Genomic DNA, 27906 nt, shown 5'->3' with positions numbered 1-27906 from the left:
TAGTTGCCATGACAACTAGGTTTGCGCATACACGCCTTCCAAGGACTTCTGAGAACAGAGCGCGAAATTGCGATGCTACTGCCCGGATTAGGCAAAACTGTGATTCCATTCAGTGCAAATAATCAGAATAAGGTAAATGCCCTGGCTATTGTAATCTATTGTGCTGTAGGTGTTTTAGGTTTAGTTTTAAAACTGAATGATATCAACATTGAACATTGTTATATATTTTTTTATTAATTAGAAGATGAATTCCATGTAGGGATACATGCAGTAGTCCCAACAAGCATTTTCTTATTTTAAATGAAACTGTGTTTTTTCTAGTTGGTAGATCTTATTGAGTGGGTCATTTAAAAGTAGATCATCACACAAAAAAGTGTGGGCACCCCTGCCCTATAGGGTCCGAGGTCCCCCCACCATAGTCTCACAAAATCCTGTGGGAAACATTGTTCATTATTCTAATTTCTGATTTAATGTTCGTAATGGTTACCGCTGTCCACATATGTTGCCATCAAATTTATTAGCTCAAAATCTTTTTCTATTTCTGTGCTTGTTTATTAGGTGCTACTAGTTACAAATCAAAAAAAGGGAAATGGAAAATGCACACAGCAGTCATGCTTGGGTTTCAGGAGGTAAAGACAAATTTAAATGGACCTACTTGGGAATTGTCTGGGTCTGTTCTGGATGCACAGGGCAGGAGAGGAAGATATAGGGTCCCAACAAAGCCTCAGAGGTCCCAAGACGTGAGAGGCAGGCATTGAGCTGGTGCCAGACTGAACACACCCAAGAAAGCGCTTTATGTACAGGCTCATCAGATGTCCAGTTCTGGCCTTGAGTCTGCAAGACCACAGAAAAACAAAGTTAAACACTAGATATGAAAATCCAACAAAGACTACAGGGCTCAGCTGTGGTCTGATGCCCCAGGGCCAGTGTGAGAGTGTTTTGGGTCAGTTGATGGAACCGTCTTGATAGCGGTGTTATGACCATTTCTAATTTTCATTGATCAATGTATTGTTTTGCCTTGCAAATTAAAACATCAGGTTTCCTGTGATGTATTGAACATTGTTGTTGTGAATTCTCCTGAATTAAGTGTCACCATATTAACCTGATCTGGTTACATACTATAGATGAGGCTTTTCAAAATCAAGAGATGTGTTAATGGACTTGGAAGAATCAGATACATGGACTGAAGTTTTTAATAAAAAAATGATTAATATTTCTAACATATATATACACACATATATATATATATATATATATACAGTGGGTACGGAAAGTATTCAGACCCCGTTAAATTTTTCACTCTTTGTTATATTGCAGCCATTTGCTAAAATCATTTAAGTTAAAAAGAAAAACTGAAATATCACATGGTCTTAAGTATTCAGACCCTTTGTTCAGTATTTAGTAGAAGCACCCTTTTGATCTAATACAGCCATGAGTCTTTTTGGGAAAGATGCAACAAGTTTTTCACATCTGGATTTGGGTATCCTCTGCCATTCCTCCTTGCAGATCCTCTCCAGTTCTGTCAGGTTGGATGGTGGACAGCCATTTTCAGGTCTCTCCAGAGATGCTCAATTGGGTTTAAGTCAGGGCTCTGGCTGGGCCATTCAAGAACAGTCACGGAGTTGTTGTGAAGCCACTCCTTCGTTATTTTAGCGGTGTGCTTAGGGTCATTGTCTTGTTGGAAGGTAAACCTTCGGCCCAGTCTGAGGTCCAGAGCACTCTGGAGAAGGTTTTTCGTCCAGGATATCCCTATACTTGGCCGCATTCATCTTTCCCTCAATTGCAACCAGTCGTCCTGTCCCTGCAGCTGAAAAACACCCCCACAGCATGATGCTGCCACCACCATGCTTCACTGTTGAGACTGTATTGGACAGGTGATGAGCAGTGCCTGGTTTTCTCCACATATACCGCTTAGAATTAAGGCCAAAAAGTTCTATCTTGGTCTCATCAGACCAGAGAATCTTATTTATCACCATCTTGGAGTCCTTCAGGTGTTTTTTTTAGCAAACTCCATGCAGGTTTTCATGTGTCTTGCACTGAGGAGAGGCTTCCGTCGGGCCACTCTGCCATAAAGCCCCAACTGGTGGATGGCTCCAGTGATGGTTGACTTACTACAACTTTCTCCCATCTCCGGACTGCATCTCTGGAGCTCAGCCACAGTGATCTTTGGGTTCTTCTTTACCTCTCTCACCAAGGCTCTTCTCCCCCGATAGCTCTGTTTGGCCGGACGGCCAGCTCTAGGAAGGGTTCTGGTCATCCCAAACGTCTTCCATTTAAGGATTATGGAGGTCACTGTGCTCTTATGAACCTTAAGGGCAGCAGAAATTTTTTTGTAACCTTGGCCAGATCTGTGCCTTGCCACAATTCTGTCTCTGAGCTCTTCAGGCAGTTCCTTTGACCTCATGATTCTCATTTGCTCTGACATGCACTGTGAGCTGTAAGGTCTTATATAGACAGGTGTGTAGCTTTCCTAATCAAGTCCAATCAGTATAATCAAACACAGCTGGACTCAATTGAAGGTGTAGAACCATCTCAAGGATGATCAGAAGAAATGGACAGCACCTGAGTTAAATATATGAGTTTCACAGCAAAGGGTCTGAATACTTAGGACCATGTGATATTTCAGTTTTTATTTTTTAATAAATGTGCAAAAATGTCAACAATTCTGTGTTTTTCTGTCAATATGGGGTGCTGTGTGTACAATAATGAGGAAAAAAAATGAATTAAATGATTTTAGCAAATGGCTGCAATATAACAAAGAGTGAAAAATTTAAGGGGGTCTGAATACTTTCCGTACCCACTGTGTATATATATATATATATGTGTGTGTGTGTGTGTGTATACACACACACACACACACACACACACACACACACACATATATATATTGGGGCGTTGAGTAAAAAATATCAGCAATATTACTGGGCCAGTAGAAAAAAAATCCTTATTGTTGAGCCATGAATTAACTAACATCCATATTGTTATGCAGCCATTCAATGTTGTCAGAGCTCTCTGAATGTTTATTCAAATTCTGGTTGTCCAGTGTTCTTCCCTGTGGATCATTAAATAATGAGCAGTGCTGACCTTGTGGAGTAGTTTTCTGCGGAGATGACGTCCCAGCATGCCATTAAGGGGCTCTGTGTCCCAGCGCAGCTGAACCCAACGGAAGTGCTGCTGTAATCGTAGCTCAGTTCCCTGGAGGCGTGGCTTGGCCAGCGTGCCAATAAAAAAAAATCCTTCTCGGAAGTAGTAAAGCCCATCGTGACCTGCACATCAACACAAGGAGAAATAAGTCACCTCAATCTGAAGTATTGAAAATTTACTGAAAGGTTTCAGCTCCACTACATAAAATATGAATGCATGGGAGTCTCACCATGGTTGAGGGAAAAAGTATAGACAGATCCTCGGTTCTCCAGGGCCTCACACAGATCTCCAAGTATGTGGCTGAGAGAATGGGCCCTTTCCAGACCCTCCAGGACCACCACCACACATCGCCTTGTGCTTCCATCATGCAAAGACACCAGGAAACCTGATACACAACACAACTGAGTCAATACCAAACACACCAGTAAAATTCAAGGGATCTTCTCTTTCTAAATACATCATATGCACAGAATCATGAATAGTTTAAGCAATAAGGCTTTCTCTGTTCCTTTTCTCTGTTCACATCATCACCCGTGAAATGTGATTCTCTCATACAAACGACTCCACATAATTGAAGAGGGTGGAGAGGCTCTTACCACAGTTGATCAAGATCTCCAGCAGGTGCTCTTTTGATAAACTCTCATCCATCTCCACCCTGACGACATCACAGTCAATCCCGTGGGTCTCATGTCTGTGCTGCAAGTAGACACAACAGGTGCACCATAAACATCCACAGTACACCAGGCAAACTAAAACACACTAGTAATTCAAAAATCCTTTTGACACAATCTCATGACTGCTATTTAAATGTTTAACTTTGACTAGAATATTATTTTCAGGCTTTTTTTCCTTCCCTTTTCTCCCCAATTTTCCCAGTCCGCTCTAAGTCCTTGTGGTGGCATAGGGACTCGCCTCAGTCCTGGTGGCAGAGGACGAATCTCAGTCGCCTCCAGTTAATCACATTATAGCGACCAAGAGGAGGTTACCCCATGTGACTCTACCCAACATAGCAACTGGGCCAATTGTTTGCGTAGGAAACCTGACTGGATTATTTTCAGTCTTTAAAGTTGTGACACTTACTAAAAGTCAATATGAAATCACAAATCACAACTTATTAACTTTCTTAATACATATTCCTAGTTGTATTATGCATGATTCATCAATGCACTTTTCACAATCCAATAATTTCCAGATGGATAAAATCAAGTCTTGTCCTATATTTCTTTCTATATTTTTCCATTCAGAAATACATCACATTATAAGTAAAATGGGGTATGTGTGCAGTTTCACTTATTTAAAGATTATACTCTGTATTACAATTTCTTTCTTTACTACAAGATTGCACTTTTGTATCCATGGCTCGACAAAGCCAACATACTTTTATTATACAAACATGGTTGAGGTTTTTTAAAAATCCCTAATACAAGGCAAAATAAATTATCAATTGCAACATCCAAGTGCTTCAAGCTGCATCCACCAAACTCTGCACAAGCCTTCAGAATGCTCTGACTCGGGTTGCTGTCTCTTTTCTAAATTATCAACATTATGGGTTCTGCACAGCAGACAATCAAAAATCTGGAAAATCTCATAGAATTACATTGATGGAATGTTCAAATGAGCCAAGACTATTCAAACTCAACTGTCAAAATATTCAAGCGTAAACAAACCCACATATGGCCTGCTTTAATTCTCTTGCTCTCTCTCTCAAGCTTTAAAAACTATTTTTGAACTTTAAGGCCAGGCTTTGTCAAGCTAACATCAAAGTTTATGTTGACAAATGTTACCTTTTATGTATGAAACTCTTATATGTATGGTAGTGTAACCTCCTAAGGCCACGTCCACACTAAAACATTTTCATTTGAATGAAATCTTTTCTCTACATTTTGTTGTAGTATGGACAGGGAAAGATTAAGATTCAACTTTATTGTCATTGTGCAGAGTACAGGTACAGAGCCAATGAAATGCAGTTGTTTTCGCATATCCCAACTAAGCTGGGGTCAGAGCGCAGGTTCAGCCATGAAACAGCGCCCCTGGAGCTGATAGGGTCAAGGGCCTTGCTCAAGGGCCCAACAGTGGTGTCTTGGTAGTTGGGGCTTGAACCCCCAACCTTTCGGTCAGTATCCCAGAGCCTTAACCGCTGAGCCACCAGGTCATGTGATCCATTCAACCCAAATCAATCAAGATGGTGGCCCATGTTGTAGCAGCATTGTTGTGCCAGCTATCCAAAAAGATAACATTGTTAAAGATAAATGTTACTTTGTACAACCATCACAATCAATTGCTTCAAAGACAACGCAAAGTTTACTCGGAATTACTGTCCGGCAATGGAACATGTGGACAATTGCGTTTCAGACCGAACATGGAACGGTGATTGTTCATATGTTTCACTGCGAGCAAGCAACTTTTGGAAAATGCTTGAAAATGGCACTGTAGATGTAGAGTGTTTCGAAAACTGCCTTTTTCAAATGTATTTTGAAAAATTAATGTGGATGTAGCCTAAGATCGTCACTCTTAAATGTAAAGTTTAAAAACCTATCAAAAGAACTGAATCTAAAAAAAGTTTGAACACTAATATGTAAAACAGCAGTTTGATGTTAGGTCTTCTCTTACCTTAATATAATGAGAGATCTGGTTGGCTATGTACTCCTGAAAACATCCCTCCAGCCCATGGAAGATAACATTATGGTATTGCTCCACCTGACCATGATCAAAAACAACCAGCAAAAGTCCTTCAAGACATACCACTGGTAAAAATCATGAACAATAGGCACATGTATTATTTATCAGGAATAGGTTAATTTGAAGCCAAGCCAAATATTTTATTTACAGTACGCATACCTTTATGCAAGCTTGATTACTCAAGTGTCTTTTTTTGTTACCTCAAATTACTGGCTATTGCAGTGCATGTAGCTTCTATTACAACATTTTAAAACAAAAATATTATCTAATTAGTATTGTCAAACTTGTGGCAATGGCTCACAAAATGTTGTTTTGATCCTACAGTATAAGTAAACATCAGTAACAAATTTGATTCATGAACAAACAATTATTTTCAATTAAACTTTTCAAACAATTCACAAAACTGGTCTGAATGATTTTTCATGAATTGGTGAATATAACCAGCAAATTATGACTTTTTGATCTGTTTCTTAAAAGGGATCGTTAGATAGGGAATATACTTTAATTGTGTTTTTGCATCCTTTTTGAAGCTTGAAAGCTTCAGTCACAATTCATTGTAAGTGCATAGAAAAGAGCAAACATAATTTCTCGTTGTGTGACAAGGAAGAAATAAAGTCATACAGGTTTGGAATGAAATGAGGGAGAGTAAGTGGTTACAGAATTTTCTTTTTGGAGTGAACTATCCCTTTCACCAAAAAGTCCCCCAATTTAACAGAAACTGTAACAGTTTAGCATTGCTAAAAAAAATGCTTGAGTGCGTCAGTGTACCAGGCGGACGTAGTTCTGCAGCAGCTGTAGAGGAATCAGGGAGTCGTACGTCATCTTATCCAGAGAGCACTCTGACAGGCCTGACAGAGAGCAAAATCACAGCAGCCATGAGCCATATATCAAGCATGCACAGCATATCAAAGAGCACAACACACAGAGATCAATAGAGCTGTGTGAAATGGACTTGAGCAAGGGTTTTAAGAAGTTGTTTTAACGTGCAGTTGCATGAGATGGAATATTCTTAAACCCAGCTAAAGATCAGCATCATGTGATGACAGGGATCACAGCCAGGCTATTCATTAAAGCATGGAAATGCATTTGTATTTACACTGTTAACCTTTCCCCTAACCCTAAACCTAACCCTAATCCAAATCCTACCCGAATCTCAACCTCAGTAGCAGCAAATGTGAATTTTTGGAGAATTTTGCAGAACCATATGTAGTTTCACAATAAGTACATTGTATTGTATGTATTTTCATTAGAGCTGTAAGAATTAGCGCGTTAACGCATGTGATAAAAATGTTGTGTTACATTTTTCTTAAACGCGATTAAAGCATTTATCGTTAATACAGCATAAACACTGGTGTGAAGGGTGGAACCTTTGTAATGTGTCCGTCCGGAGTCATTACACTGACGCACACACCACAGTGTCAGAGACTACAAGCTTAGCATAAAACAGCATAACGCGGTGGTCCCATAGACATTATATGGGCGGTACGGTCTTAACACGCTAGTTGACTGATACGCTCTCTCCTATGATAGAGGTTGTTATTAAATAAAAAATCTCTGACAGCGCTACTCTTTCAGTGATAAAATTATGGAATAGGTACCTCTTAGCGTTATTTGATGCACAACACAAGCCCAGGTGTGATTTATGATAGAAATTAAGTATTTTTCAGCCTATGTAAGGTGCATGGTGAGTTCAAAGCGGCACTCGACACTGGCATTGCCGCCCTGAGTCGAATCATGAATGCAGTTTCAGGATTGCTGTAGGAAAGCGGATAGCCACAGACTACTGGCAGATTAATATTGTGGAGGATGAGAGTTTAAGAGATTTAATGCCTATTGCAATGAATATGCAATGTATGTGGGGACTAGTTCTTTCAATTAGTTAAACACCCACTTAGACTTTGGGAAACGTTTAATGTTACTTGAATTGGTGATATTTGAGTGCATTTTTATTTAAATATTGAGGAAGGCTTTGTTTGTAAAATGTTAATAAATGACAATATTGCTACATATTGTTTTTTTTTTCTTCCTAAGATGGAAATAAATAAATGTTCACAAGAAAATAATTAAATATAGCATAAAATTTCAGCACTTTCAAAACCTGCAATTATATGCAATATTCAAAATGATACGATTAATTGCAATAAAAATTGTAATCGACTGACAGCACTAATATTAATATAAGTATACCGTACAGTAGTTAATTAGTTAAGAAATAGTCGCAAATCCCACCTTTAAGACGTATGGTAATGCGTTGACTCAGGCGCTTACGAACAAGGTCCCAAGGAGACTGGGCTAACTCCTGCCCCGGCAACCATATGGCATCACCTGAAATACACACATACAAAAAACGCTGTTTAAAAACATGAAGATATTTAGTACATTCAACCTGTCAAGAGCTGCTAAATTAATGTGTCTGCTGATGGTGAAAGATAGAAATGTAATCTTTAAAGATAAGGAAGCAGTGTGCATCTAGTATGTCTACTTTCTCCAACAAATCCTCTCGTTCTCTCTTTCCTGTCTGTCAGTCTGTCTCATATGCTCTGTCTGGAATATCAAATACTCATCACGCTGCTCTCTGTGGGCGAAATCATTTCATTTTAACATCTGCTATTGGTGTTTGAAAACACCTTGTCTTGAGGGATGAGTTGAGAATAAACAAAAAAAAAAAGAAGTGGTGAAAGAAAGAGTGTAAAAGAGAGAGGGAGAAGGCCAGAGGGGTGTGAAAGAGATTTGTGTGAACTTGGAAAAGGCTAGTTTATTTTCAGCCGCCCCGCATGACAACCCTCGGGTCGAGCCAAGCTCAGTTAAGCCCCTCTCCCACGTCCTTCCCTACTTGGCCCAGTGTGGCGTTGGACAACTCCCAAGACAAGAGCCATTTTAAAGTCACTCAGTCGCACCAGAGTCAGAATAACTACTGAAGAGCCTACATAAGTAAATAATAGCACATTTGTATGTGTGTGTGTGGGAGTGTGTGTGGTTTAGCCTCCTACACAGAGAGCTCGAAGTAGCTTTCTATATTCAGAAGTTTCATATCATAAATCATATTAGTGCTGGATATATCAGATATATTTAATGATACAGAAGGCTATATCATGTCATTGCTGGTCTCTTTTTTCTTGCATCTATGACAACGGAAGTTTGAAATTGCTGAGGTGGGAAAATTAAAACTTGAATAGTGACCACGGACAATTCAGGAAGCACAGCAGCTGTTCAGAAGGCTGGGGTCATCCAAGAATAGCCGCTGCAAACGTGCCTTTCGTCAGCAGGTTGCAAACGGTCTTTCAAATGTTTATAATTTTACTTTGAAATTATCATGGTGCCTTCACTGTTTATTCATACATGGTGGGTGAATCTCACATCCAGGTCATTTTTCAGCCCAAAATCAAAAGAAGAAAACAAATAAGAAATCATATTTTGCATGAAGACAATGAATCCTATTTTAGGTACATTAAGATTTTTATAGCGTTTAATTGTCATAACAATAATGTCACAATGCAAATGACTTTGAATTGTGACTTTTCATGAGATTCACCCTGAAATATCAGCCCTTATAGCAAATGCCCTTTAAAGCAAATAATAAGGGGAATAAAAGCAATAATATGCTAAAATCATCTGAATTAACTCTATATTATTACAATCAAGTTGTAGAATTCCCAGTTAGGGGGCGTTCAGACATAATGCACTAAATTAGAAGCAGCAGAAAAAACGGAACAGAATGCAGGTGTCGAGACACACTTTACAAGTTACATTTATTTAAAAAAAACACACCGCTCATGGTCAAGACGCTGAAAAGTAAAACGGTGAGATTTGGCACAACGGTCAAAAACATTCATCAAGCACATATTTAAAAAACTTACACAATTAAAAATAGAGTAAATGGATGCAAAAATATGCCCTGTTTGAATGGCCAATTACATAATACAAAAACTGACTCAGTACTAAAAACAGGTAAAGTACCAACCTTGCAATTGTGCAACTTATGGAAAGGTTTAAAGCGGAGTATCTGAGACAATAAGGCAAAGTGCCTTACTATTGTGGATGTGTTTACCTATAATTACAGAAGCCATGCTGTCAGCAGACAGTCCCAAAGGAGCATCTGCTGTGCCCCGCCCTTCCTGCACCTCCCAGGTCCCACAAACTCGCTGGAGGTGATTGGTCAGCAGGTGACTCAAGTTCCCCGCCAACTCCTCCCAGCTGGCTTGGCGGTGAATTTTCACTTTGCCAACAGTGGAGCCATCCTCCAGGAGATCCACGGGGCAAAGATGCTCCAGTGAGCCCATCTGCACCTGTACAACCACTCTGTACCAGTCTGAGGTAGGGTAGAAAGCACAGGTTAAAAGGGAAGGCTTTGTCATGATTGTAATGCTTTGTAAGCAGTATTTAAGCAGTATTTGGCTCACTTAAAAATGTAAATTCTGTCATCATTCACTCACCGTCATGTTGTTCCAAACCTATACAAGATTCTTTCTAGCTCTGTGTTCCACGGAAGATGTTTTTGATTAATGAAAGTGAAGTGACTGAAGTTAAGATTCTGCGTAAGATCTCATTTTGAGTTCCACATAAGAAAAGTCACATGGGTTTGGAACAACACAAGGGTGAGTTAATAATGTCAAAATTTTGGGGTGAACGATCCCTTTAACTTCTCCATTTGAAGGTTGGTGTTCTCCAGCAATGGCAATCGAGTGAAATTGTACAAAGACACACAAAGAGCTAGAAGTCTCCCTCTCTCAAGCTATACTCACCCAGGTTTTCAAGTAGGTCTTTGCAGTCATCTGTGGCAACATCATGTATGGTGCGATTGCATTTGTCCATCTTCTCCATGTCCTGTTGACTGTGGTTACATAAAACCTCCAGGCATTTCTGAAAACCATAATATGTGTGAGCATGCAAGCTGCTAATCTGTTCTTTTGTTTGTCTTAAGTGTCAAACAAACAAAAAATGAAATGTTTCATAGTTCTTTGAATGCATTAGAGTGAAAATTCTGCGATACTCCCTTATGTTGTTCCCTACCAGTGAGACTTTTTTTCTTCCATGAAACACAAAAGGAGATGTTAGGCAGAATGTTAAGGAATGACAGCCTCAGTCACCATTCACTTTTATTGCATACTGTATATTTTCCATACAATTAAAGTAAATGTCGACTGAGGCTGTCGGTCCTTAAAAATAACATTCTCTTTTGTTTCCATGGAAAAAGTCATACGGGTCTGGAACGAACTGAGGGTGAGTAAATGATGACAGAATTTCTATTCTGGGTGAACTATCCCTTTAAGTGCAACTTTTAGGACCATCAGCTAAATACATACATTTACCCTGCTTCCAAAATTGCATACTGTCAGAGTATGTACTGTACCCGAATATATGACGTAATAACTACAACTGCGAAAATAATCTACTCTGGTTTTTGTTAAACAAGCACCGTTTAAACACAAGGAACAACTTCCTTTGTATCATATATATATATATATATATATATATATATATATATATATATATATATATATATATATAGGGCTGCACGATTATAGCAAAAATCATAATTGTAAATTATTGCCCTTGATATTGTAATTGCAATTATTAATGTTGATTAAAATATTAAATTATTATATAGAATAAATTAAATTATTGCTAAATTACTTCTTAAAATATTAGTCCACGTACAGTAAATAATATGGCATATTCAATATTCAAGCTTATTAACGGCTGATTTAAGTCGACCAAGTTACTGTGTTCAGTTAGCACTTAGGTGGCGAGACAGGGAACCATTCATCCCGTTAGATCTTCAATGGTGATGTTGATCACGTAAGATCATCGTTAGATCATTTTTGGCCTCAGTGGTTGCCCTCTGGAAATTAAAAAAAGTAATTTGTGATGCGAGTTTGTGCGATTCGTGAAAAATGTCAAATCTAGCATTACCAGCTGCGAATACACAACCGCTGCAAAAACGTAAAAGTCCTTAGGCTTTAGATGCGCGTTTAAGACAGGTGAATGTGCTCGTTAAACATCTGTCACCTTGTAGCCCCTGGATGCAGCAATATGAGCAGCAGTCCAGCCATCCTGGTTACTGTGGTTGAGGATGTGGCTGGCCTTGGCCGTGGCATGGTGTGAGAGCTCTTGGTTGGGGCCTGAAGGAGAGGCAGGGTGACCCAGCTCTGGTTCAGGAGAGGGGTGGTGTAGCAGGAGCTTCAGAGGACCCACGTTACCTGAACTGACTGCAGCATGCAGAGCTGTGCAGCTGTCCTGTGATCAATAAACACATCAGTGCACAAACGCAGATCACAAATATACATATGCACACAAGATAAACCAACCAGCAAATGTAATAGAAAACCATTTTAATTTAGACCTTCAGAATTTCCCAGGATATTCAGGCCTTTTTTCAGCCAAGTAAATTGGAGCAAACTGAAAAAACATCCAGGCCTTAATTAAGTGTTACTAAAATAGGCACCACAATTACAAGGAACACACAGACAGCAAAATACCACGCACAACTATAAAGATAACCATAGAGATGACAGGAGGGGCAGTATTTCCTAACTTGTTCAAAGCGCAGAACATAATAGACATTTTAGAGACACTGGTGTTAGTTTGTGACTGAGAACTCACAGTCGTAACGTGTGACCGGTCTGCCCCTGCATCCAGCAAAACTTTCACACACTCTACATGTCCCCGTTCACAAGCCAGGAACAGAGGGGTCCTTCCACGAGAACACTCTCTCTCCACATCAGCTCCACACTTGACAAGAGCTCTTACACACCTTCCAAAGAGAGCACAGCTGAGATTGTTACAGTTGCATAGAGCAATATATAAGAGACACAAACTTGAATGGATATTATACAGTATATGGGAGACACATGGTGTGCGAAATTGTCACTGCAATTTTATTTTCACAATAGAAATGAGCAGGAACTGGGACAGAGGTATAGGGACTTACCCATGGTGACCATTTTCAGCAGCAGCATGTAATGGCGTGAATCTTGCTTCATCGGTAGCATCAGCAGACACCCCTGAAGTTAGCAGTAGTTTTAAGCAGTCTGCAGAAGAGACGAAAATCAATTATTACATACATAATACATACATATATATATATATATATATATATATATATATATATATATATATATATATATATATATATATACACAGTGTGTATGTATGTATGTATGTATATATATATATAAAGTGTATGTAAACTTCTGACCCACTGGGAATGGGATGAATGAAATAAAGCCTGAAATAAAATCATTCCCTCTACTATTATTCTGACATTTCACATTTAAATGTATTTGGCTAAGGTGTATGTAAACTTCTGATTTCAACTGATATACACACACACACACACACACACACACACACACACACACACACACACACACACACACACACATGTTGTGTTTCCATGTTTTATGGGGACTTTCCATAGACATAATGGTTTTTATACTGTACAAACTTTATATTCTATCCCCTAAACCTAACCCTACCCCTAAACCTAACCCTCACAGAAAACTTTCTGCATTTTTACATTTTCAAAAAACATAATTTAGTATGATTTATAAGCTGTTTTCCTCATGGGGACCGACAAAATGTCCCCACAAGGTCAAACATTTCGGGTTTTACTATCCTTATGGGGACATTTGGTCCCCACAAAGTGATAAATACACGCTCACACACACACACACACACACACACACACACACACACACACACACACACACACACACACACACACACACACACACACACACACACACACACACACACAGGTGGCCAAAAGTTTGGAATAATGTACAGACTTTGCTCTTATGGAAGAAATTGTTACTTTTATTCACCAAAGTGGAATTGAACGGATCACAATGTCCAGTCAGGACATTAATAACAATTTGAAAAAATAAATAAAAAATAAATGTTCAGAACAACATTCAAGCAACTTAAACTACTTCAAAGAGTTCTAATAAAAAAAATCCTCCATGTGCAGCAATGACAGCTTTGCTGATCCTTGCCATTCTAGCTGTCTGTTTGTTCAGATACTCAGGTGACATTTCACCCCAAGCTTCCTGTAGCACTTGCCATAGATGTGGCTGTCTTGTCCAGCACTTTTCACGCACCTTACATTGGTTTAAGCTTTAAACCCATTGGTTTAAGAGCCATAAAACTCTTTTCCAATTATCTGTTGTCCAATGCCTGTGTTTCTTTGTCCACTCTAACCTTCATTCCTCAAAACAATGATTGACTGATGAATTTCTATTTTTTTGCCATTTTTGACCTAATATTGACCTTAAGACATGCCAGTCTATTGCATACTGTGGCAACTCAAAAACAAACACAAAGACAATGTTAAGCTTCAATTAACAAACCAAATAGCTTTCAACTGTGTGTGATACAATGGCAAGTGATTTTCTAGTACCAAATTAGCAATGTAGCATGATTACTCAAGGTATTGGAGTGATGGCTGCAGGAAATGGGGTCTGTCTAGATTTGATGAAATGAATAAAAATGACTTTTTTCAAATAGTGATGGTGCTGTTTTTTTTTAAATCAGCAATGTCCTGACTATATTTTATGATCAGTTGAATGCCACATTGGTGTGTTTACAGTAAATATATATACATTGTACATTGTGATGATGTACAATTAATATCTATAGGAAAACTTTCACTACCTAATCCCTACTTAGACAAAGTAAAACTATATCAACTGAGACAGTCTATGAGCTGCTAAAGCACCACAAGGCTAGCAAGTCTCAATCGTTCCTATGCATAAAAATGCTAATCTTCACAGAACATACCTGTGTGTCCATTCAGAGCAGCAGAGATCAAGGCAGAGGTTAATTCATGTTGGTGGTGATGAATATCCAATAGTGGATCTTGGTTAAGCAGCATAGACAATAAAGTGACATTTCCCTGGGAAGCAGCTTGGAGGAGAAGGGTTTGCCCGTCATCCAGGGGGACGGGGTCACCACAGGTTAGCGAGGGGACTATGGAGGGACACCAGCCTGGGAGGGTTCAAGCAACAGCAGTAACTAGTGAGGCAGGTTACTTGCATTGTGTCAAAATGTGCTCCCTGAACCAAAACATTTACCAAGAAGAATGACTACATTTTTCATGATAGATAAAATATTTAGCCAACTACCAGTGGAGCATTGCTGACTGGAGCAAGTATTTTGTAGTTCAAAAATCTAATTTTGCTCCAGAGAGAAGAATATATAAAACTTGTGTTAGAGAAAACTACAGTAAGCCAAATTCGTTAAAAACAAAGGGTAAATGTTTATGTAAAATACACATTTTGGCACAACATTAGAAATGAGTTATTCTAAAGTGTATCTGCAATCCACATTCTCTATCCTTCTAATCAGATAATTTTGAAGTCAATTCATCTGTTTTTAGGTCAGCCAAAAACTACAAAAAATATAATAAATATATAAATAGTAAATCAAATCAGGTAGCAGGCTGTTTACAGAACATTAAATGAAGTCACACATCATAAATTGTGTCAGTAAAACCAAAACATTCTAAACATGGAGCTGATTTTGTGACAGACATCAATTAAACAGCATTAGAAAGATGGCAACTATAGCAGAGAAACAGATGAAATTTGAACATGGAATGCTATGGGTAAATTGGTACCTATGTGATAACAGAATATAAGAACCTTGTGTTCTTGCAGTGTGGATGGAACTACTCTAATATCGAAGTACTAACGCTCAAGGCATGTTTGTAAATAGCTTTGTCTCTAGGGATTCTCTAAGTCTGTCTGTTAGTTGAAGGGGTAGGAGTGAGAAAGATAGAAATATAAAGAGAAATGTGAGGCAGTTTCATGAAGGTTCAGTTGAAAGCATAAGATTATTTTGTGTGTCCTTTCTGGATTAAAACGGATGGCAGAGAGAGCAGAGGAGCCTCAGAGAACAGCTATAGCTGAGTGGCTGCAAAGAGAGGAAGAAAAGTTCTAATTTTTAGCATTTCAGGGGCATTAGCAATGACAGCTAGCTACCGACGTTTCTTAGAGCTACCCTGTGGATTAGTCTCTAATGACAGTGAGGAGGAATATTCTGGTGGAATACTTGCTCTGCTTTCAATGGTGATTACTGTTGCTTTTCTCTGGTGCTCTCAAAGAGCTATGGAGAGGCCTGCAGAGACAGGGTGGTATTTCAAAATGTGAGAGAACTCAAAAGCTTCTGACATTGTTTCCAAGGGGAAACTGTAACTTTAATTGGAGCGGTCTCTTTATATGTTTAGCTTACAGGCCAATGTCACTCTACGTAAATGTACACCGTGCTGAAAAACACCAGCCTAAGGATGGTTAAACGGTCTCCCAGTTCGGCCAGGCTCATTAGGCCAGTCTATTTTTTTATGGGTTTAGAGTCGTTTTGGGCACTTGTCAGCTGTTTAGGCTGGAAGAATATCTGAAGGCCAGCTTCGCCAGGTTAGGAGATCAAATAGACTATTTTAACATCAGCCTGGCCAGGCTGGTTTAAGCGGTTTATGTTCAGCAGAGATAACCATATTTGAATTTTGGAACTAGCCTATTACAGTAAAGATAATCATTCTCACTTCAACCAAACCATAATCTGTGTTGTATCATAGAAATAGAGATAAAAGCTACTGTGCAGAACCAATGCAGAGAGACATGGATAAGAAAGTCCAATTTCATGACAAATACAATTACATTTGTTTAGTTCTTTGGGAACTGAAGTGAGATCATGGAAAGAAATTTCATTTACGGGTGCAGGGAACAACCATACATTCACAAGTATGGCTTTATTTCACTAGATGAAACAAAGAGACAGGTGGTGGCATGAACATGCTGGAATGGTTAGTTTAAAACACTTTGGTAAACTGGTTAGAGCTAGAACAAAAGCAAAACCATGCTGTATGTGAAGGGGTGGAAAGGGAGAGAGCAGCCTCTGGCATCAGCTTCAGAAAAGAGTGGGTTACAGGAAAGACCCCTTGAGACCCACTTTTTCAAGAGGGGGCCAATATGTCAACCTCACCTGTTCAGAACTGAAAGTGCTTTGGTGAAGATAAGAAACTGTTCTGACATAGATAGGTGCCTTTATGAATCATAAAATCTTGGTCTGAACTTATTGTTTTTTCAATACTACATTGTGGTGTTTCTACCTGTAGGTAAACCTACTTGAGTATAAATACTCCTCTCTTGGTTACTCCAATCTATGTCCTCCTCTGAAAAGACTTACAGGGAAATCCATCAGGTATGAAAAAGGAGGGGAGTAGAGAGGAGAAGCAGTTAAAGCAAGGGTGAAGAACAAAGCACCCTTTTACCTGATGCTGCTGCCAGGGGGCTGCCTGGGTGCTGGGGGCTATGGGACGGAACACAATCAGGGTTTATGGAGGGGCTACTGACAATGGTAGCTGTGGTGGAGGAGCTGGTGACAGGGGGACACTTCACACATGCTGCTGTCGGCTGTGGCCCCCACGACCAGCCAGTGGAGGATGCACCCACCTGTGACGCAGTCAAGGCTGGAACTGTACTGCCCAAATCTAAGGAGGGCTTTGGTGAAAGCTGAGGGGTGGCAGTTGATTTGGCAAGGCCCGCCCCCAGTCCTGTTCCAGGGGGCCTGTTGGATTCACCTACCACTTTGATTGGTGGGTGAGGAGGGGATGGTGTCTGGGATAGTCCTGGTTTTTTGGGTGGAATGGGGGGTGGATTACCCCTGTCGATGCGTGCCACAGTTGGGGATTTAAGGCCAATCTGAGGGTGGCCTAAACGCCCTGGGAAGGGCCCCCCCTCAGATGCAGAGTGTGGCAGACCAGGCCGAAGAACTGCAGGGGGACCCCCTGCTGGTGGGCTTGTGAAACGGGAAAGAACCTGTGTGACAGTGTGGCGTGCCTGCTGCTTGGCAGCAAAGTTATCTCTATTTGTAGGGGACAGGTCCCGTGAAGGGGGGCTCTGGTTTGCTGTTCCATTTTGGTCCTGCTCCGAGGCAGAGGGCTGGAATTTGTAACGAGCCGCCTGGACACGGGGGCTGACCCCAGTCGGCAAGGTAGCAGACATGCCAGGTGAGTGTGAACCATGTGGAACCATTTGGCCCTCACCACCATTTTCTGCCTGAGAGCTCCCATGGTGTGTCCCCCGTCCAGCACTGGGAGTCTTAGGGAGGTTCAAGCTAGCATAGTTGGTACCCGTAGGCTTGACAGGGATGGTGAGTGGCACCTTCTTAGACCCTTCATTTTCCAGTGGAAGGTCTGTCTGAGAGGAGGCAGTTTTGCAGACGGCTGCATCAGGGCCCACAGCCACAGATGTCATAGTCTTGGGTTTAACTGGGGCAGGGACAGGTGCAGAAGCTGTGATATCAGAAGGCAGTGGTGGGGCATCTTTGCATCGCTCAGTTCTTAGCTGCTCAACCTGCTGGCATAGACTTTCGCTTTCAGCCCGCAGCTCTGTGGAACGCATCTCTTCACGGCTAAGCCTGGCACGTAGCTGCTCTCGCTCTGTGTCAAACTCTGCCAGCTGTTTCTCCATCTCTGCCTCCATCTGTTGGCTACGACGGCGCTCTTTCGCTAGCTCCTCTTCCAGTCGTCCCATAGAGCGGCCATCCTGATCAGTGCGGGATGAGAGCTCCTCGAAACGCTGGTTCTCTTCGACTACACGTGCAGCTAGCTGCTTGCATTCATGCACCAGCGACATCACCACGTGTTTGTTTTTCTCTCGTTCATCCTTTAGCTGAGCCGACAGCTTCCTGTGCTCCTGCTCCAGGCTCTGTAGCTGCAGTTTCTCCATCTCAAGCTAGAAACAGCAGCAGCATGGCAAACATGAGACTCTCAGATAGCAGATAACACACATAGAGCAAGACACTTATAAAATATATGATTGTTAAGTAAGTATAGGCAAGTCAGTCCCTTATACAATTAGAGTAAAAATATATATATATATATTTTACAATCTAATAGAATGAAACTTCCTGCAAGATATATAGAATGGTATCTAAACTACCTCCTCAAATCAGAGGTTACTTAAAATCAACCTTGTCTAAATGTGAAGCTCCACCCCCCCGCTGAAAAGTCAAGCATGGCTGGTCATGAGCATATGTACTGTTTTGCATACTAGTCCCTGGCATGGGGTGCTGGAGTCCCCACCAGGCTTCCTAAATAGTTTAACAAGCAAGACAACCTTGGTCAACCAGCTTCATTGAAAAAAGTAGTTTTGCTATTGAGCAGCATGACAAGACCAGCACCACACCAGCACAAACCAGCCTGGACCAGCATTGAAATTCATACTGGTCTTAGCTGGTGTTTTCAGTGGGTGTAATACGTTTTATAAATATAGGGGGCTGCTGGCTTTATTTGCTGTACCTTTGCTGTAAAGTAGGTAAGGGGATTAGTACTCAGTAAAAACATATGCCAAGATACTGGCTGGGCTGATACCTTTACTCATTTTTGATAGCAATTTGACATTATCAATTGCTTTTAATATAATCACAAAAATGTAATTGAATATCCTAGAAGTGACCAGCTACTATCATCATTGATTGAAAACACACAAGACATTACATGTGGCACTACAAGGACAAACAGAAACAAAACCAAAAACTAGTCATTATTATTCACAGTAAGGGTTAGAGATAGGAGAATATTATACAGGCCTTATTTAAATATAATGTGCATCACTTCCTCTGAATAAAAACGACAAAGAAAAACACAGAAATCAGCGTGATAATATGCAAATGATACTTTTCATAAATAAATACCACTGCTCTGTGTGTATGAGTTTTTACATTTAATTTAAATGCAATGAGAGCAGTCACCATAATAATCAAGCACAAGTGTTTATTCTTGGAATAGAGGACTTCTCAGTGTCAGAGACAGTATGTGTAACAAATAATCATTTGTGCAACCAATACAGTATATACAATGTACACTACAATATACCAACAATCAGGCCATGGTCCAAATCACTGAGATCACATTTTTTCACTATTCTGATGGTTGATGTTAACATTAACTGAAGCTCCTGATCCGTATCTGCATGATTTTCTACTGCACTACTGCCACACAATTGGCTAATTAGATAATCACATGGATTATTATTGGTGCCAAATGGGCTGGTTTGAGTATTTCTGTAACTGCTGATCTCCTGGGATTTTCACGCACAACAGTGTCTAGAATTTACTCTGAATGGTGCCAAAAACTAAAAACATCCAGTGAGCAGCAGTTCTGCAGACAGAAACTCCTTGTTGATGAGAGAGGTCAACAGAGAATGGCCAAACTGGTTCGAACTGATAAAGTCTACGATAACTCAGATAACCGCTCTTCTACTTCTGTGGTGAGAAGTAGAACATCTCAGAATGCTATTCTGAGATGCGGGTTGCCGCTATTTTGGCAGCACGAAGGGGACCTACACAATATTAGGCAGGTGGTTTTAATGTTGTGGCTGATCGTGTATAACTTAAACCACTGAGATGGTGGGGACACTTGATATCTGGTCTGCAGATGTGTTTAAGAGGTGTGCAGTGATGGGTCAGAGCCACTTGGAACAAGAATGCCTGTGTATATTTAAATATCAAGGCAAGCGTTTTTATCATGTAGCTCATATTCTCTGTAGTGCTGCTTATATTATGAGATAGATATATGGGTATGTTTGGCAGAGTGGATGAGAAATTAGCATCCATTTCTCTACTCCTACAACACCTACTCTTCTTCTTGCATTTTGTCTTTGCTCGCCTTGTCTTGGACCCCTTTCTTACTCTGCGTTTCTGGTATGTACTATGCATACATGATTCCAGGAGGATCTGAATGATTTGGCTTCGGATAAAAAGTCTTGATTTCCTGTCATCACCTGTGCCAGATCAGTATCAAAGTTGGTGTAGGCATTTCCAAATACATTACAACACATACCACCAAAATTCACACAAAGACAAACATCGGTGCACATTAGGGCTTTTGATAATAGGCTTAATTATCAAATAATCTAACGATTATTAGAACGATTATTTGACTATTTGCAGATTATTGCAAATATTAATCATTAGCTCTTTACAGACTATTCAGCTTGTGGCCCGACTTAAAAGGTTGGATTAAATGTGCTTACTATCAATGAAGAGGAAAAAATAATCTTCTAAAAACACCTCTAAAAGACATTCACTGAATTTAAGGGGAAAAAATACTTTTTTTTAGTTTAATTCACTAAAGTTCACTGCAAAAAATCCTATCATTATCAAGTTTTTTCTCTTGTTTTCCATTTAAAATGGTCTATAAACAAAATACATTTACTTGAGAAGCAACATATAAGATATTTAGACTTGCTTTAAGAGAAGGTATCTTAAATAGAAGTGTATTTTGTATACAAGTGTATTTTTTCACTTGTTGATACTTCTGCGAGTGCAGTAAAGACAAAATATACTTATATTCAAGATCTATTCTCTAAAAGCAAGTCTAAATATCTCATATGCTGCTTCTCAGGTGAATGCATCTTTTTTAAAGAGTTTTAGATATTTTAAAATATTTGCATTTTTAATATTATATTCATAAAAAAAAAATATTCTGCGGTTAGCCGCTAAAGTAATCTCTCCCCCTTAGATCGGTACATTTGTGCAACTCGTAGAAGAGGAACTGACCGCGGAGAGAAATAACAGTTTCAGAGTTTGTAGTATCTTGTATCTGCTTCTGTATTATTTGAACTTTAATAAAGCTATAACTGCAAAATTAAATATAACTGCATTTAAGATGTAACGCCTGTGTGTTTCCTTTAAAGAGCTCCGGCACTGCTTATTCCACAACGAGAGTGCTTCTGAATTTACTTATTTGTTTTGTTTTTTTAGGTGATCTACTAATAAGATTAAACGACTATTTGGCAATTAAAATGTTTGTCGACGTTGTTGATAATGTCAACTAATCGTTTCAGCCCTAGTGCACACATTGCATTTTAGAGTAATATTGCGATAATAACTACTGTAGTAACTGTCAGCAAACCTCTGTCATTAATCAATCATGCCAAGATAATCATACAGAAACATAGGACTTATTTCAGATAGAATATGCTGTTTTGCTTGTTTTAGAGGTGTTTGGTACAGTATCAGATAGTTAGGCTGGGAGACCAGTTGGCCGACCAGCTAAACCAGATGAAGACCAGCTTAGTCAGGCTGGGAAACCAGTTAGACCAGCTTTAACCAGAAAAACAGCTCAGAATGGTTTCAGCTGATTTTTCTGCAGGGAATTCAAAACTCTCCAAACACACAAAAATGATTCCCATAGTATTCCCCTGTTTAACAAACAAAGACAATGAAACACACACAGATCAATGTCCTACCCTCTTCTGTCTGCTTTCAGCAGCTGAAAGCTGGGCAGACATTCTCTCCTGCATCTTGCGGCAGTGGGCCATAACAGCTTCTAGCACTGTGATAGGGCTTGCACTGACAGGCCTATGGTCCTTCGTCTCCATTCCGGACTCAAAGTCCCTCTGCATGGCAAGGAACGGGTCCGTAAGAGTGAACTGCCCATACCGCTCCTGCAGGAATACTTCTTTCCTTCGAGCCTGCAAAGAAAAGAATGGGGGAAAAGATAAATACAATAGATCACTTAGAAACAAAAACTTCTACAGGTCAAGAGTAAATACAAATCAAAGCATCATTATGATGGCAACGTGAGACCTGTTGGATGCTGGCAAATCAAAATGAAATAACATGATGCTTGTAAGTGGTGGGTGAGAAGAAATATCTTGCTGACTTAATGCCCAGTGGAAACTGTTCAAGTTTGGGCACTTATCAGTGCACAGACAATTGTGTAATATTAATTAAGGTGAAACGTAATAAAAAGCGTTCGTATTCTTGTACCTCATATGTGCCAACAATCACAGACTTTTGAATACACCCTGACATGTTACACGAAGCATACATGCTCACACTGAGAGCAGGTTAGCACTTCTCCAGGGGAGGTAATTAAGCCCGGTGTTTACTTAGACCATGTCAAAACTAGCTGGTCATCTCAGCAGGGTCAACTTTGCTAATGGCAACCAACAAGATACAAACGGGGTGTTTTCCTTGATGCACATCAACACAGAATAGTGATATTTTATTCACTACAAGGAAATACACAGACGCAAGGGAGAAGGAACCATAATAACATCTTTTAGAAATCTAGTCTATGAGGGTGCATGAGTTGTAAGAACATGCATTTGTGACAGAATTCAAGACTCCAATCAGATAATGCACTGTTAAACATTGTTTTTCAAATACATATAGTTTTACGAATTATAATGTTAAAAGTCATGGCATTAATAGATAAGCAACACACTTTAAATAAAAACAAATATCCAAGAATTAAAGTAATTCCAAGCAACTCACTGATAATAAAGCAATAGACACACACACACACACACACACACACACACACACACACACACACACACACACACACACACACACACACTATATATATATATGTACATATACATATATATACATATATATATGGGTAGTCGGGCTAGGAGCTTGCACTGATGCAGGCTCAGCTGAATGGAGCACCGAGACTGCAAAGGAGGCTCTTGTGAGCACCCTTTTGAGTGCAAATAAAGAAATAAAGGCCACAAGACTGCAAGTCCATATCAACTGTGCCATTGTGGACAAGGTTTTTCTTTCCACCAGTCATTATATTTTCATTCAATTTTTAAGGGTTTCATTTTGCTTGGCCATGTTGCAAAGAAATATAGCTGGACATTTAAAAGATGAGCATTTCTAAACAAACTAAACGAACATGGAAGCAGTAAGCATTAATCCTACTAATGTTCATAATGTGCCCCTTCTGCACCCCTGCATGCTACAATCATCTTGATCAAAAAATTATGTTAGAAAAATACTGTTAGACACAGACGCAGTAAAACAATTCCAAGAACATAAGCGAGACCATCCTCACAAAACCAGTACAAGCATCTGGGCTGATCTACAGTGCTATGCTTCAGCAATGCTATGAAATGAGCATGCAGATCAAATGGCAGAGATAATCCACAAATTTACACTCTATATGGTGCACTTATTTGGAGCAGCCTGTGTACTGAGGCGGGAGGAACAGTGCTAACAGCACAAAGCATCCCAGAGGCTGTTGGCCTCTTTCTGCTACTGCCTCACCAAAGAAGGCAATAATCAACCCTGTAGATGTACAAACCCTGAGATTGATGACTCTCACAGTGGGCTTCAGGATCGGTTTACTTCTGCTGTGTATCATAGCTTTCAAGGGTTTAAAAGTTCTCTGAGTGAGCTGCTCTCAGTCCACTTAACAAGAACAAATGATCAGTGCTGGACTAAAATGTGACCAGGCTTATTTCATTATGAGTGCAGTCTGCCATGCAAGTGGGATACAAAAGAAAACTGGATGAGAATTTAGAGGCAGATTCAAATCAAAGCATGCCATTGTCTAATGCAAAATTTTAAAGGGACAGTAACCCCAAAACAAATGGAAATTCTGTCATCATTTACTCACCCTCATGATGTTCCAAAGTTGTATACATTCATTTCTTCCGTGGAACACAAAAGGCTACATTTTGAATAATGTTGATGCTGCTTTTTACCATACAATGAAATTAAATGGGAACTGAGGCTGTCATTCCCAAATATTCGTCTAATTTTGTTTTACATGGAAGAAAGGTAGGACAGAATTTTCTTTTTAAGGATGTTTTAAAACTTGGTTTGTTTGTTTGGTCTTCAAGCGGACTTGGATCACCCTCTCAAGTGGATGCAATTTGCTTAAACCAACCAAAGTGTGATGTCACACGGATTCAGGTCCACACCATAATCTCATAATTTTCTCAAAATGGAATGATTTGTCTTCTTAACCATCCTCATGGTTATTGTCTAAATAATATAGCAAGCACTGCATGGGCACAGCTGAAAGAGATTTTCAAATTTAAAACATACTCCTGTTACTCAGACTAAGGGAGGAGGGGTTCGAGGGAGAGACAGGGAGCGAGAGAGGACAACAGTGAGATCTAAAGAGATGGCAGTCTGGAGGCAGGAGAAATGTCTGTGTGTAATGGCAGATAGAGAATGGAGGGCTTTGAGATTCTCAGCCATCTGGCTCTATCCTTTCACAAATCTCTTCTGTAATCGCTGGGGCCATGCAGTCCCTCCTCCTTATGTACTACTTTATCGGTCCATCAATGGGGTCAGGAGACACATGCAACACACTTTTGTGGTATCAAAAGTCAAGATGGTCAACATTCAGATCAACATTCCGATTTAATTAAAAGTTACAGGCAGAACTAAGGTAGGGGAAACTAGCCCTAAATCAACACAGAATGTTAATGGCTAGATAAGAACTGGTAGTATACAGATTTCCTGATTTGATTCTAATTCACAAGCTCTAGATTTGATTTTGAGTCAATTCAATATCGATTCATATGTTAATTATAATCTAGGTACAATTAAAAAATATATTTTGTTATATATTTTCAAAATATATTTTTCATTAGTTTTTCATTATATTGGTAACATTTTAGCTTTTCAGTGTATTCCATCAATAAATGCCTTGTAAATGCACATATTGTATTGCTTATTATTATTATTATTATTATTATAAGTATTTACTGCATATTGATATGAAGAACATGTTCTTAATCGGTATTGTTTCTTTAAGAATACCGGCAACAACCAGTGAGGCTGTTAAGACAAATAGCATATATACAAAATTTCAATGACAATTGGACCAAGTGTGGTCTCCTCTTTGGATAAACAAAACGAGTTAAAACACGCAGCGAAAGTTCTCGATGCAGAACATTATTGCCACTATACTAGTCAAACACTGATGAGTGAATTGTCAAATATGTGTGTGATTTATTCACATTGAAGAGTGTTGTGCGTAAAGATTGATAAAATGATTCGCAGACAAATTAAATCGTGAAGCATCATAAAAATCAATATCTTTACGAAGTACTACACACCAGCATTCAAATCACAATGCTTCTGAACTTAAAATGAGGCCATGTTTTTGTTGTATAAACTGATTGATTTAAAGGAATAGTTTACCCAAAAATGAAAATGTGTGCATTGTCTTTTGCGCTAAACAATGCAAGTTCTCACTTGAACACGCAAGCAACTGTGAACGAACTTTAAAATGCATTAATTAATGTGCAACAGACATCAAGATAATTTTTTTTAAATTAATTTAGATTAATAATTAATTATGAATAATTGAGTCATTCTTGCAGCTTAGTCTCCATAAATGGTCCGGGTGGATTGAAGAGAGAGCTTTGCGTTTATGAACATCAGAGTATGTTTACATAGTATATTAAACAAGTTTATTTGAAAAAGAGCAAATCCTGTTCTCCATATGTCCCCTTTAACGAAGACAAGATACCTTGTTGAAACCTCCGACGCATTCTGCCAGGTATTGAGCTTAAATTGCACCGGACCTGTGAAGCCCACCAGAATCCTGCTGAAGTTCAGGCTGATCTCTGGTATTATTAGCATTAACCTTTACAGGCACACACTGACTGAGTGAGGGGTTCAGAGAACACTGCCAAAGGCAAAGTGACACTGAAAATGAGCAGAAGGAGAGGGAAGACAAAAGGAAGTTTGAGGAGAGACAGGGGATGACTGAACTGGTGGGAAACAAAGTGAGACAGAGGGCAATATACATTTTTATTATATATTGTATTATTTAAATGTATTTTCCCCCATGATATTTAGGATTGCAACATTCATTTTCTACAAAGTGATTTTAAAATGTTTTTATTATATATTATTATTGTTTATATAAGTTAATAAACTATTATTGGAATCTTACTAAATCAGAAATGGTGACAAATAGAAAACGATTTACTTTAAAGTCATTAGCTATACTGTATATTTAAAACAATATGTAATATATAGTTTTATTTAAAAATATCTAGACATGTGCAGATATACAGCATGAGGACTTTGAAATATCTACATTACCGGTACAATTATTCTGATTTGTGACTTATATAAAAGCATACATCATCACTTCTCATCTCTGAAATTATGATAAGGTCTACCTTGAAAGGTTTATATGGCATTGTTGAAAATTAATTTATCTATGGTGAAAATGAATGGGATATTTACATTTTAAACCAAACAGTTGCACTCTATTTTATCATTGCCAAAGAATCAAATAGCACTTTATCATATTTTTGGGGCACTCTCATTGGCCATTACTCTTTACGGCTGATTTAATGAGTGACGTCCTCTAAATGTCAGGCCAAGGCAAAGTTCTACATTGAACTGGGCCAGATTGAGGGCACTACAAGTAATAAAGTTAGTCTCTATGGAAGCACATCACCACAAACCCCAAAAGGGTTAACCAATGAGTAAGGCTTTTGTGTTGGAGAAAATGCTTTTCCTGTGCCACTGCTGTTTGAGTGTGAGTGTGTCCAAAGACTCTCACAAGGGGCCTTTCAATTAGATCGACACAAATCTGGCTTTGTGGGCCAAGGACTAATGCAGCTCCTGTCTCTTAACCCAAATGCAAGATCTAAAGGCATGAGGCTAATGAAGGGGAAGAGCGATTCTGAGAGGAGATTAAGTCTTTGATTTCGTCTTTGATCATCAGAATTCAGTTCGTGACAATCACATTAGTGTGAAACACTATAAGTATAGATGGTGATACCTTTCTTTTAAGGCCTCACCAACAAAAGACTTCTCAGAATGCTCATTTCAATCATTGCCATCTCTTTGAGTCACACATCATCATGGCTGTTTTCTGGCACAGATTAAATGCCGCCATGTTGATGATCAGGCGGGATGTCATATGGCAAGGAGCCTTGTTTTTTTGGTAGAAAAATAGAGGTTAAAGAGGTTTGTATCCAGAATGGGAAGAGGGTAAAGGGAAAGGATGGGGTCCACAGGGCCCTAAAGTGGAGAATTTGGAAAGAAGAATCTGGGAAATCAAGCAGCAATAGAGTCCCTACAGACCATCCCACCCCCCTCTGAAAACTCCCAACACCAACCACCATCTGTTATCCATCCTTTCATACAAGCCACAATCTCGAGCCCTGATCAGGATCACCAGACCCGTTAGAACTACGGTGTCCCCAAATCTGTGCTTGTACCAGCATATTAGGCTGGTTTCTGCTTTCTTTTTTGTACATCCTAAATGTGATCAACTTCCCTCTGAGGACATCACAG

At 39.4% G+C, this 27906-nt stretch overlaps 1 protein-coding gene across 3 annotated transcripts in view; it reads right to left on the bottom strand.

Moving 5' to 3' along the window:
• The window catches only part of LOC127661729 (cortactin-binding protein 2-like), a 66509-nt gene that overhangs the window by 7165 nt on the left and 31438 nt on the right, over positions 1 to 27906 (bottom strand). For all 3 annotated transcript variants that reach the window (XM_052152576.1, XM_052152577.1, XM_052152578.1), the window contains exons 3-17: positions 22080 to 22304; positions 17096 to 18560; positions 14605 to 14811; positions 12755 to 12854; positions 12427 to 12577; positions 11833 to 12060; positions 10566 to 10683; positions 9872 to 10132; positions 8053 to 8148; positions 6592 to 6671; positions 5755 to 5841; positions 3741 to 3840; positions 3374 to 3529; positions 3085 to 3266; positions 656 to 834 (exon numbers count right to left, since the gene is read on the bottom strand). In XM_052152576.1, the coding sequence (XP_052008536.1) occupies positions 656 to 834; positions 3085 to 3266; positions 3374 to 3529; positions 3741 to 3840; positions 5755 to 5841; positions 6592 to 6671; positions 8053 to 8148; positions 9872 to 10132; positions 10566 to 10683; positions 11833 to 12060; positions 12427 to 12577; positions 12755 to 12854; positions 14605 to 14811; positions 17096 to 18560; positions 22080 to 22304 (3635 nt within the window). The remainder of the gene's footprint in view (positions 1 to 655; positions 835 to 3084; positions 3267 to 3373; positions 3530 to 3740; positions 3841 to 5754; positions 5842 to 6591; positions 6672 to 8052; positions 8149 to 9871; positions 10133 to 10565; positions 10684 to 11832; positions 12061 to 12426; positions 12578 to 12754; positions 12855 to 14604; positions 14812 to 17095; positions 18561 to 22079; positions 22305 to 27906) is intronic.

Source organism: Xyrauchen texanus, chromosome 21 (genome assembly GCF_025860055.1).
Source record: "Xyrauchen texanus isolate HMW12.3.18 chromosome 21, RBS_HiC_50CHRs, whole genome shotgun sequence".
In the NCBI taxonomy this organism is placed as follows: domain Eukaryota; kingdom Metazoa; phylum Chordata; class Actinopteri; order Cypriniformes; family Catostomidae; genus Xyrauchen; species Xyrauchen texanus.
The sequence above is the reverse complement of the archived record's forward strand: the minus strand, read 5'-3'. Positions and strand labels throughout refer to the sequence as shown.